Here is a 13,355-nt window from a genome sequence, read left to right as displayed (position 1 = left end):
TTTAAAAATACTATCAATCGTATCTTTGCGTTGTGGTTAACGATATCTCCTATGATTTGCTGTCTGGAGCCTAGTCACTAAACATCGTGGTTTTTGGAGAAATCATGTTTATATTATTCTAATCTAGGAGCCATAATCACAATTTCCAATGTGGTCAAAACATTTTTACTTAGAAAAATAACCTCATTCATAATCATACCAATGTGGTCAAAACATTTTTACTTTAGAAAAAGTAACTTCGTTCATAATCATACCTTACTCATCAATAAAATTGGTAGAAAGACTGGATTCCTCAAAAACTGCGAAAATTCGTTTGCTCATGTCTTTCTGCAGTACTTGCAGAGTCTTCAGTACCTAATTATTTTTTAAAAATCTTCAAAAAGTTAGAAAAAATGAATAATACGAGTATACAGCCCATGTTTTTCCTGACATTTGTGTTTTCTTACTGTTGGTCCGACTATGCTTTGACTGTGAAGCTGTAATGCCAGGACCAGAGTGTTTCATATGATTATGTTTGCTTTAAAAATGTAGTTCTAGTACTTAACCTCTAATTTTCAAACTTTAATATGGTAAAGTAACTAATTACCAAAATAAAAGCGCTTAAGTTGTGTAATCAGTCTAACGACCACTAACCGTTCAACTACATTCAAGATTTCCAAAGGCAGCCTTTTGCTATTCCTCCTCTTTTGAGGTGTTTTGTTTACAACTTCTTTAGATTCATCTGCACCGCTGATAATATTAAATTCAACGGCTAGGATTGATCTCATGCTGCACGAGCACATATGATGATTCTGTCTCTGCACAGCAACTAAAACCGTATATTTACCAAGTGCCAGTGCTTAGGAGTTCATCCAAATTTTAATTTAGGATTTGTTTGTGTTTTAGTTATGTTAGAAAAAAATTAGGCGGATTGGCATAACGAAAATAGGTTGCTTTTATAGGGTTTCTTTAGTTATTTGAATTGAATTGTGTGTCCAGTTATTTGGTGAATTAAATGGGAAATTATACTACTACATTCAATATCTTTAAAGTTACTACTAATTTCGTTGATCCTCGTGTCAGTTCATCTCATATTGGAAAAAACAAAAAAGCATGATAAAGAATGAGAACCGATTCTCTAGAGGGACTTTTCTATCAGTTTTTCTTTCTTAATGATCAGCTAATTTATTTCAGTATTTATTTTAAAAAAAAATAATAAACTCAATTTGTAACCGGTTTGGATGCTCTAAAGTTGTATAATGTTGTTCTGTTTCAAATTACATACTTTTTGATTTATTAATGTATTTTCCCATATATACATAAAGTCATAAACTAAACTCAAGCAAAACAGTATTACTTTAAAATGTCATATAGACCAGCAGCTTATAAATTGACTTGAATTTATTGAACATCGTCAAAGTTAGTAACGTTTATACCAAAAACATAGTAGAAAGTTTAACATTGGGTTTGCTGCTTGACTATAGAAACGTAATGATGAGATTAGTTGATAACAGTAAAAATTAGGTAGCAGATGATCAAATTTAGAATATCTTCAAGCTACCGACAGTTATTGTTAGGCAACCAAGTTCAATAATTGGAGAAAAGATAATTTGCTAATCATGATTAAGCACATGACTATCACTTTTGTTTCACTCCTCGTGAAAACCGGATGAGTCAAATCATGAGAACATTCATTTATAGAAAAAACAGAGTAATATAACGTGGATTGCTTATTGATAATCAAGACAATACATTTGTTTAACTTCAGATCATTTGTTTATGTTCCATAGTCCATGTTTCTACAGCTGGTGATGTGTGAAGTTGCTTTTGTTTTCTTTCCAGATAAAATGACTGTAGGACATGCAGATATGACATATATATGTATGTACATGGTCACAAAAGAAAGATAAGGGACAAAGTAGGTGTCACGAGCGATACAACGAGCCTAAGGTCGTCTTAAGATGTGATTAATCTTAAAATCAAACCAACATTTACTTCTCCTTTTCATATTAGGTTCTACCATTTTCTGTCGATAAGATGCATATCGTCTGAGTTCATGAAGACATGAACATTACATCTTCCACAGGACCACAAGTACTTTGTTTTCAAAACTCACGTAAAAAGTTAACAGCACGGGATCTATGCTTTTAAGAAATGAAATTAGTGTGGTATAAATATAAACAGGGGAAATGCAAAACCAAACCATATTCAAATTTCATTGACTTATCTAAACTTAGGTGTTTTATTATTCAATGCATTTATAATCACCAGAAGTGGTTGAAATCATAGTGAGGAGAATCAACATTAGTTTCCCAATTTTGTAAACCAGTTGAGCACCTTCGCATAAGCAGCTTAATTTAAAGCGTTTCTTAGTAAAAACATGTTACTATTATTTTGTAATAAAGTATGGGTGACAAAAATTATATTTTATTGTTATAAAAAAGAAGAAATCTGAAATTCAATCTTATTAATGATAATTATATAAAACCCAAAACCAACCAATTCAAATATACTATTCAGAACCGTAGAGAAACTAGAAAATGGAGATGTAATTAGTTACTTGCACTAACATGAGAGTAGGCGACACCCATTTGCATAGAGAGTTAGAAGAAAAAGGCAACCAAGCAAGGGATATTATAACATGGGTAAAGCGAAATATGTCGTGCAAAAGCTTGAAATCCTTAAAGTTCCATGTCACCAAATCCTTATAGATTTGTGTGTTATAAGAAAATGTTATAAAGTTATCAAAACATATCTAGTAATTTACTCAAAACATATCCGCTCACTAGTAACAAAAGTAATTTAAGTACCGTTGAAGAAAAAGGTCTACTAATAGTTTCTTTAATCCTAAAGGAGCTCAACATTATCACCCAAATTTTGAAGATAGTTATGTAAAAGAATGTGGTGATCCCTTCTTTTCAGTTCCTCATAAAAGATGTTCTGTTTATTTCATACGAGTTCGGCTTTATAAGTAATGCTTTTATTGCTTAACTAAATATTCCTTTCATTCCAAATTGTAAGATGTTTTAAAGAAAATTAGATGTTCTAAAAATAACATATTTTAATTTTAAAGATCTTTTTTAACTTTATGATCAATAATAATAAATGCATTATTTATAATTAGTTAACTCATTTTAAATCTATATTATTAATACTATCATTATTTTTAAAAGAAATTATAATTCTTGTATTTTTAACTAAAACATCTTAAAGTACTAAGTGGGAGTTATTGGTTATAGTATTTTAATGAATTTAGGATTCTTTCTTGGATTAATTTTTTTTTGATAAATACATAGATTTTAAAATCAAATAACTAGATTTCAGAATCAATGATATAGATTTCAGAATCAAAATAACTGGATTATCATAAATCAGCCAAATAGTTAAGTAGAGATACCATAATGATAAGATAGTGCTTACAGATTCGTATATCACTGTTTACATCATTATATACAATTTGTATCTTCGTATGAAAGTGAATTAACCTCCACTTTGTAACTGGCTGCGGCTAACATTGCCAAATAAGCTCTCTATATCAGTTCGTTTATGTCCTGATAATCATAAGTTCAATGATTAAAGATAGACACTGATTAACTGCTTTACGAAGCAAGATTTAAAACGGGAGCAGCTACGTACAATAATGTAGAGGTCTCTTATTAACACCAGAGGAAGTTGCAACAAAATAGCCGCAAGAAGGTACCGAGGAAGGCTAATCATTGAACTAATGATAGAGGTCTCTTTTAGGGTTTTAAAGTGTTTGTTTCTTTTGTTAATTTTCTAATGTATAGTAGAGATTATATATAAAACTATGATAGACCGACCACTACGATAGAAATAAAAAACCTAGGAAAATGTAGAAATTGGACAATTGAAAAAATAGAAAACTTTCAAAAGTGTGATGAGTTCTCAATGTTTTTAAATGGAAAAGTTACAAGCACACTACCGTTTAACAAAATAATCATATCTTTGTGAGTGCTTGTTACAATTAACGTATGCAATACATATATACGAAACTTGGTGCCAAAAAGATATTAGGAAAACCAATAATACAGATTTGTCAAAATATCAAGATTCAACTCAATATTTGCTCCTTTGTATTTTTAACTTAAAATCATTCATAAATCCATTCAAATCTAATTTTAAATAAAATCTTCAAACAAATTATTATTATTGAATAACACCTGATTTTAAAATCTATTTTAATATCATAAAACCAATAACAATTGATTTGAATATAGATTTTAAAATCATATAACCAATAACAATGAATTTGAATATGGATTTTAAAATCATATAACCAATAACACTAGATTTGACTTGTATTTTCAAATCCATTAAAATATATGAACCAATAACACCCCCTAAGCGGATGGAGTATCTGGAATTTTTTTTTGTCGTTCCTTGATCAAAGCTTAGCAGGAAAAAAAATTAGTTAAAGGAACCCTAGTTGTAAAGATTTCGTACTGACTTTCCATCAAATGAATACTTAGACCAAGTACTAGATTTCTTATTCGTACCCGGTTTAATTGGTTTTATTTATTTCTTAAAAAGACTTCTGGAAACTAATTCCATAAGTAAAAAAATGTTGTAGCTGTATGGCTCGGCCCAATACTCACTGGACTCTACGAAGGAATAACAAGTTCAGTTTGAAATGTACTTGAAGTCAGAGAACTTTTCCAGTTTCTATAACTACATCACATTCGAGGTGAATCTACGATTTGAATGTAATGCAGTATCATGGTATGTTATCAAATTCTTGTGGAGAGGAAAAAGGTAAACTCATGTGTTCAAAAACAAAACTCACGTAAGACATTACTTATCGTTTAATTTGCATTAAAAAGTGAATGAAAACACACATATATATGGCATATATGTTTGTTTAACACATTAATTGGCATTACTGACATGAAATATGGATTTGTCAAGTAATTTCTGACGATTATTGTTTAACTATATTTTTGTGGGAGAATCAAATAATTATCTGTTCTTGTACTTTAAATGAACACTAGGATAAGACCCGCGCCTTGCGCGGGATTAAGTTATTATTTTTATTATATTTTGGAGAATGAAACAATAGTTTGGCTTCATTTGGATTACGGGTGTTCAATCCGGATATCGGGTTGGTTTCGGTTCGGTTCGGTTTTTTCGGTATTTTGTTAGTAAAATATAACTAATATTCTAAATCCATATTTACTTTGACTTTAGTCTTTCACATACTTTTGAAAGATTTCAACTGGACGACTAAATTGATCAGCCAATCTTGTTGCTTTAAATCATTAGTGTTTATATATATATATATATTATTTAGTTTGAATATTTATTAAATAAAAATTCATAAATCATTTGTAACTTATTATAACAAAAAAATAATCTATTGATCACAAAATTTTCAGAGTGGGAATATTCAAATTTCTAATAATATATAGACGTTTTGAAAAATTCAAATATAACATATAAGAAAAAATATAAATGTTTTTATTATATATTTTATGTGATTTTTAATATCTTTCAATAATATAAAATTAAAAAAAAGAACTAAGATACCAAAATTGTTATCAAATATTTATTATTCATAATAATTAATTTTCATATATACGTTAATCATATTAGGTAATTTCGTAGCTTCTAATTAAGGAAAGTGCAAAAAAAAAATATAATGTAAGTCAAGATGGACCAACCTATTTTTCTAAGAATAGTATGTTTTATATAGTCATTTATTAAATGAGAATTTATAATCATACAGTTCTATGATCATTCATATCATTTTATAACTGAATATTTAAATCATCGGTAACAAAATTTTTAATGTGAAATCTTTAATAAGTTTATAATTTATAAATGTTTTTGAAAATTCATTGAAAGTTTTAATATTAAAATATTTATGTAATATTATGGTATATAGTATAATATATATATATATATATATGTTTTATTATTAAATGATATTTTTTACTCATATGGTTTTAAAATAATGTGTATCTTCTTATAATATTAAATAAAAGTTCATATTAATACAATTTTATGATCATTTGTAACTTATTATGACAAAAAAAATAATCTATTGATCACAAAATTTTCAGAGTGGGGATCTTCAAATTTCTAATAATTTATAGACGTTTTGAAAAATTCAAAATATAACATATAAGAAAAATTAAAAATGTTTTTATTATATATTTAATGTGATTTTTAAATATATTTTAATAATATAAAATTAAAAAAAGAACTAAGATACAAAAATTGTTATCAAATATTTATTATTCATTATAATTAATTTTCACATATACGTTAATCATATTAGGTAATTTCGTAGCTTTTATTTAAGGAAAGTGCAAAACATTTTTTGGTACGTTATTTATCAATTCGATAGTTAGTTTAATAAAAAGTGTAATATAAGTTAAGATGGACCAACCTATTTTTCTAGAAATAGTATATTTTGTATAGTTATTTATTAAATAAGAATTTATAATCATATGGTTCTATGATCGTTCATATCGTTTTATAACAAAATATTTAAATCATCGATAACAAAATTTTCAATCTGAAATCTTTAATAAGTTTATAATTTATAAATGTTCTTGAAAATTCATTGAAAGTTTTAATATTAAAATATTTATGTAATCTTATGGTATATAGTGTTTAATATATATATATATATATATTTATTATTAAATGATATTTTTACTCATATGGTTTTAAAATCATGTGTATCTTTTTATAATAAAAATGTTAAACCATTGATCATTAATTTTTAACATAATAATTTTAATAGTTTTAGTCATTTATTGTCGATTTTAAAAATTTAAAATATAACATATACGAAAAAATCTAAATTTTATTTTTATAGCTAATTTGATTGTTTAATTTATTTTAATAATATAAAATTAAACAAAAAATGATGAAGGAGATATACATTGTTATCAAATCTTTATTATTAAACTCATTAATTGTCATATATATATTAGTCATTTATGGTAATTCCGTAGGTTTTATTTAAGGAAAGAAAATATCATATCATATCATTATATCATATAGTTTGACCAACTTATGTATCTAACAACATATACAAATCGAATGTGGACCTACTTATTTTTCAATTGAATGTAATTGACTACCTAATTGAGTGCCACCTATGCATTGGGGCCTCTTTTAATTAATACAAAATTGAGGTTACATCTTTTCAAATGTTCCTCAATTAATATATAAGGGATCTAATCTCGATTCAGACAATAATACAAGTTCTTAATTATGTCAACTCATTTCATTTTTTTTCCAACTAGTTTTAGAAAATTGAATTTTAAATAAGGCAGTGACAAAAAAAAAGAAAAGAAAAATTAAACAGGGCTACGTGTCGTCACGACGCGAGAAAGAGTAAAGAGCCCACACGTCACAAACTCGCTTAGGCCGCCCTTGTCTCTCTCTCCCATAGACGTTTAATAAGCCCACAACTCCTTTTTTCTTCATTCTCTTCAATTTCAAAAAAAAACGGAGGGGAGGCCGTTGCATCTTGCCGGCTAGACGACGACGGCGACCGATCATCACCTTCTTTTATCCTCCGGTGAGAGTTTCCTCCTCCTTTTGACTTTCCGATTCCGTTAATCCTCAAACACGCTAAAAACTATTGTATCAATCGATTGCGTGAGAATCTGATACTTCTCGCGAATAATAAACTAGGGTTTCACATTGAGTCTATTAGCTTCCTTTGACTTTGCCTCACCAGATCGCTGCTAAAATGGCTAATACGAGGAACATTTATGGTAACGACCTCTTTCTATTTATAGTTAGTTTTCAATCTTGATTTTGGAGAGGCTGAGAGATCTTTTCACTGATGATACAGATAACAGTGGAGTTGGATCAGAAGACACTGTGTATCGTTACCTGTGCCCTGTGAGAAAAGCTGGGAGCATTATCGGCAAAGGCGGCGAGATCGCTAAGCAGATAAGGTCTGAGACGAAGGCAAACATGAGGATCAACGAGGCTTTACTCGGTTGCGAGGAGCGTGTTGTGACTATATACTCAACTAGTGAGGAGACGAATTGTATTGGAGATGATGAGGAGTTTGCTTGTCCTGCTTTCGATGCGCTTCTCAAGGTTCATGATATGGTTGTGGCTGGAGAGGTGGACAGTTATGGTTATTATGATGAGTATAGCGAGAAACAGAGACAAACTGTTGCTGCGAGGATGCTTGTGGCTTCGGATCAAATTGGTTGCCTTATTGGGAAAGGTGGGCAGGTGATTCAGAAACTGCGTGAGGAGACCAATGCTCAGATTCGTGTTATTAACGATAGTCTTCCTCTTTGTGCTTTGGCTTTGAGTCAAGACGAGCTTCTTCAGGTAATGCAAGTAAGAGAAGCTTTTGAGTTTCGTGTTAGCTTATGAGTGTTGACTTTTTTTTTCAGATAATTGGAGAGCCTTTAGCTGTTAGAGAAGCTCTTTATCAAGTTGCTTCTTTGCTTTATGATAATCCGTCGCGGTTTCAGCACTACTTTCTGTCTTCTTCTTCGAGTAGTCTGCATCAGCAACAGTCCGGGGGGATGCTAATGAGTCCTCCGCTAACGAGCTCTCACAAAAACTACTCTGCGTCAAGAGATGTTGCTGAGGCAAGAGAGTTTTCTATCTGCTTCATCTGTCCAGCTGAAAACGTTGGAGGTGTAATAGGAAAAGGAGGCAGTTTCATAAATCAGATTAGGCAAGAATCTGGTGCAGTTGTTAAAGTCAATACCTCTGAAACTGATGAAGATGATGAATGTATCATTTTCATATCATCAAACGAGGTAACGCGAAATATTTATGCTTGTTTAGAATCTGATTTTCTATATGTGAAATGTTGAACCGTATGGATGTATATTACAGTTCTTCGAAGATCAGTCCCCGACAGTGGATGCAGCATTACGCTTACAAACGCGGTGCAGTGAGAAAGTAGGGAAAGACTCGACAGATTCTGCAATATCAACTCGTGTTCTTGTTCCTAGTTCACGAGTAGGGTGTCTCATTGGGAAAGGTGGAGCTATTATATCCGAGATGAGGAGTGTCACGAAAGCCAATATCCGCATTGTTCAAGGGGAAGACGTACCACAAATTGCTCGTGAGGACGAGGAGATGGTCCAGGTATAACAAAATCTTAAGACGCTTTTTGGTCAAATACTTGTATGTTTTGTGCGTGTTCTAGAGAGACTTGAACAATGTTTTTATGTTTTTCTTGTGATTTAGATAACAGGAAGTCGTGATGCAGCAATCAAGGCACTTACGCAAGTGATGCTACGATTAAGAGCAAATGTGTTCGACATGGATCGTGGTCTTGTCTTGCTTCCAACGTTCTTTCCTTATATATCTCAAGCGACAGAGACTTCTAGCAAGCCTAAGCAGCAGAGGAAACGCGAGAACTATTCTCATGGTTCCATGGAAATTGGTAGAAATGAAGACTATGGCAACCAAATGGTATGATTTACAAGACCTTTACCAAAATTACACTTACACATTGCATATAGATATATTTTTGATGGTGTTTCTTCTTTTGCAGAACTCAAATTCCTATAGAAGAAACCATGTCTATTATTGATCACCGAACCACTTTCAAAAGGTTTATTGTTCTGCGTTTTAGACACTTAGATTATGGGCTGTTTTTTTTTGGGGTAAACACTTGGCGTTTTTTTGTGATCCAAGGAAAAGAAGGTTTGTGTGCTTTTCAGAAGTTATTTCTTGAAAGAATGATAATATTTTGTTTTTGCCATCTTCATGCAAAGTTTAAGTTCTAAAATTAAAAAAAGCCAGAATCCAGATTGGGAAAGTATCATATTTGATCTTAATAGGATGTGAATTCGGCAAGGTTTCAAAACCGTATTAGACCAAGTAGTAGATTTCTTATTCGTACCCGGTTTAATTGGTTTTCTTTACTTATTTTGTTTCAAAATGGTATTTAATTTTAAAAATAACAATACTGGTTATAATCCAAAAATATTTAATTAAGATTTTAACAAATCTTAGGATATTTAGGATATTTCTAATTACAACTATGAAATGCATAAGATTATCTTAATTATTTGAAATTCTCAAAATCAAATAAGCTAAATATATTTTAAACTAAAAAAATCCAAAAAAAAATTCAAATATTTTAAAAACATGAATGAATAAATCAGACAAGGTTTTGTCTCCATTCTGCTAATCTCATTGTTAGATACCCTTCTAAGTTCTAAATGTTCGAGAATTCTTAGGTTGATGACTAAATTCCATTCTCTCTGCTATTTTTAATTTATATCAATAATTTGATATCTACATTATAGTCTTCCGTTGAAGTCAGAAAATATCAGTTACCATTTACTGCCTTACCATACTGAAAATAAAAATACACATTGTGATGATGAATTTTATGTCACTAATTGACCAATAAGAATACGAGGGTGATGATAGAAACTTATAAACACGTTAACATAACCAATGAAATACGTCTGTCACACAACTAGGACACAGCCAGTAACGTTTACAGTCGTCGTTAATTTAATTTTCTACCTTACTCTCTTCTTCTTCTTCCTCTTTTTCTCTCATAAACTTTTTTTTTAATATTTAATTTTAACAGATCTGGTGGAATTTTTATTACCTATTGACCCCACACCACTGGATCTCTCTCTCTCTCTCTCTCTCTCTCTCTCTCTTCTCTCTCTTTATACATTCATCATCAGTTTTACAGAGTAAAACGAAGGATCAGTCATGAAGAATTGTGAGCGCATCGCTAATCTCGCTCTCGCAGGTTCTCTTTCCCTTCTCACTTGTTCTACGTCCCCTTTTCTGGATTTCTTAATTCGATCGATTTAGAATGATGTGATTTGTCTCGTTTGATGATTCCCTTCGGATTAAGGATGCACGTAAACCAAAAGTTTGTAGCTTTCTGTTTAGTTTCCTCGAATTTGTTTCGATTCATTTTGTTTCGTGGGTTACGTTAGCTGTTTCAGATCAGTCAGGTTCCTTTAGGTTTATAATTGGTGGGTGTTGATTGGTTGTTTTGAATATATTTGGTGAAATGCTTCAAAATTGAGTTTTTTTTGTTTGGTTTCAGGATTGACAGTGGCACCACTTGTTGTGAGGGTGAACCCAAACTTGAATGTTGTTCTTACAGCATGCCTCACTGTTTACGTGGGTTGCTTCCGTTCCGTTAAGGATTCTCCTCCAACTGTAGGATGACGCTACCAGAGATTGTCTTTTCTATCAGTTCCTCAGTGACACCATTTGATCTAAATTGTTATGTTTTTGGAATGATGCAGGAGACGATGTCGAAAGAACATGCAATGCGTTTCCCATTGGTTGGGAGTGCTATGCTTCTGTCCCTTTTCTTATTGTTCAAGTTTCTCTCCAAGGACTTGGTCAATGCTGTCCTCACTGCTTACTTCTTCGTTCTTGGGATCGTCGCTCTTTCGTATGTCTTAATCTTAATCATGCATCTTCTGTTGTTTGAGTATTTCTGGTCAAAGTCGTGACTTTTCCTTTTCCCTAATACACAATTATGTTCGTTTTGCAGGGCGACATTGTTACCTGCAATCAGCAGGTTTCTTCCAAAACCTTGGAATGACAATCTTATCGTCTGGCGTTTTCCCTACTTCAAATGTATGGTTCTCAAGTTCACTTTCTTTGCTATGCCTTTTTCTCTCCTTATATTTGGATGTGGTTTGGTAAATGTAATGACTTGTGTTTTTTCTTTTCTTGAAATAGCTTTGGAGGTAGAGTTCACAAAGTCCCAAGTCATTGCAGGAATCCCTGGAACCTTCTTCTGCGCGTGGTATGCTTGGAAGAAACATTGGCTGGCTAACAATATCCTTGGCCTTTCCTTCTGCATTCAGGTTTACTTCCTTTCCATTACGAGGAATATAATATAAGACGAGCACATCATCAGAATGTAGTAGCGTTGTTGTGTGTGTCTGTTTCCTAACTAACGATGTGGCCAATACAGGGAATTGAGATGCTCTCTCTTGGATCATTCAAGACTGGTGCCATCCTTTTGGTAAGAAGGATTTATCTCAGCTGCATCTTATGCTTTATGTGTTCTTGAAAATCTTTTGAAATGTTTAGACGAACATAAGACAAGATTTTGAATATGTCTCAATCATTTGCTGTTTTTGTTTCATATCTGACTTGCAGGTAGGACTGTTTTTCTATGATATTTTCTGGGTTTTCTTTACTCCAGTTATGGTTAGTGTTGCCAAATCCTTTGATGCTCCGATCAAGGTTAGTGAAAGAAGCCCCTAAAAGTACATAAAACAAGAACAATTCGATTTCTTCTTAGTAATTAATCTCATTGTTGAAATATGTTATCAGCTTTTGTTCCCTACGGGCGATGCTCTAAGACCCTACTCTATGCTTGGGCTTGGTGATATCGTCATCCCTGGTACGAATGCATAATGCTTATCTGAATGTTCTTGAACATTAGATATTATGTGAATGTATATGAGACATTAGTTTTTATTTTCCTTTAGGTATTTTTGTTGCACTGGCTCTAAGGTTTGATGTGTCAAGACGTAGTAAACCACAGTACTTCACAAGTGCATTTGTGGGATACGTTGCTGGAGTTGTCCTCACCATTGTTGTCATGAACTGGTTTCAAGCTGCACAGGTCAGTTTGTTTGTGTCTCTTAATTGTTATGATCCTTTTTTTGTGGGATATGATCTGATGGGTTTTGGTTTGTGTTTTGCCTTTGTTTCAGCCTGCTCTGTTGTACATTGTCCCCGCCGTCATTGGGTTCTTGGCTTCTCATTGCATTTGGAACGGTGACATTAAACCGGTTTGTTTTCTCTTCCTTTTAGGTTTCAGTTGTTTCAAACGCAAACTCCAGCATTTGCATTTAACATGTTTATGGTAGTTGTGGGTTGATTGTAAACGGTAATGCATATACAATTGCAAGTTAGTGAAATGGTTATTGTCTCTTCTTTTTTTCTATGCAGTTGATGGCTTTCGATGAATCCAAGACTACTGAGGGAGAGGTTGATAAAGCCCATGAAGAATGAAGACAGTGGAGAAAGAAGGGCAGAGGAGTAACATTTATACACATAAAATGTGTTTTTATATGTATGGAAGAAAAAAAAAGAGATGGAAAACATTTTTTTGTTTCCAATGATCATCAGTCCCTTCAAAAATAGTTCTCACCCTTTTTTTGTTCTTTTTAGATTTTCAAACATCTTCTTGCAAAGACTTATGTAAGTTATACAAGTTACAACAGGTTTTTCTTTAACTTTTAAAGATACTACTACTAGGTTTTGTTTCCTTTTACTTCATCACATGGGTACAGTACAATCTTCTTCTTTTTCTATGGTTTCATGCCACTAGTGAATGCAACATACATAATCTTGTTCGTTGAAAGCATGATTGTGCTATAAGTCGATATAACATGGTTATC

General features: G+C 31.8%; 2 protein-coding genes across 5 annotated transcripts; both read left to right on the top strand.

Annotated features, from left to right (window-relative positions):
* The first annotated feature begins 7,332 nt into the window (after nt 1–7,332).
* On the top strand, nt 7,333–9,735 carry LOC103875447 (KH domain-containing protein HEN4). Of its 4 annotated transcripts, none has more exons than XM_009153966.3 (7): nt 7,333–7,534; nt 7,697–7,733; nt 7,814–8,310; nt 8,376–8,750; nt 8,830–9,084; nt 9,187–9,414; nt 9,497–9,735. In XM_009153966.3, the coding sequence occupies exons 2-7, from the start codon at nt 7,709–7,711 to the stop codon at nt 9,533–9,535; spliced, it is 1,419 nt and encodes a 472-aa protein (XP_009152214.1). In that variant the 5' UTR covers nt 7,333–7,534; nt 7,697–7,708; the 3' UTR covers nt 9,536–9,735. The 4 variants fall into 4 exon arrangements, with proteins under 4 accessions (XP_009152214.1, XP_009152213.1, XP_033128172.1 ...); XM_009153965.3 differs by having other exon boundaries at nt 7,374–7,534; nt 7,651–7,733; XM_033272281.1 differs by having other exon boundaries at nt 7,411–7,534; nt 7,673–7,733.
* Nucleotides 9,736–10,229: 494 nt separating this feature from the next.
* On the top strand, nt 10,230–13,233 carry LOC103875446 (signal peptide peptidase). The gene is made up of 11 exons (XM_009153964.3): nt 10,230–10,720; nt 11,027–11,142; nt 11,232–11,383; nt 11,486–11,571; nt 11,677–11,804; nt 11,915–11,965; nt 12,103–12,189; nt 12,280–12,349; nt 12,438–12,574; nt 12,666–12,743; nt 12,904–13,233. The coding sequence occupies exons 1-11, from the start codon at nt 10,681–10,683 to the stop codon at nt 12,964–12,966; spliced, it is 1,008 nt and encodes a 335-aa protein (XP_009152212.1). The 5' UTR covers nt 10,230–10,680; the 3' UTR covers nt 12,967–13,233.
* Nucleotides 13,234–13,355: the final 122 nt, after the last annotated feature.

This window comes from Brassica rapa, chromosome A06 (assembly GCF_000309985.2).
Source record: "Brassica rapa cultivar Chiifu-401-42 chromosome A06, CAAS_Brap_v3.01, whole genome shotgun sequence".
NCBI lineage: Eukaryota > Viridiplantae > Streptophyta > Magnoliopsida > Brassicales > Brassicaceae > Brassica > Brassica rapa.
This window is presented reverse-complemented; position numbering and strand designations above follow the sequence as displayed.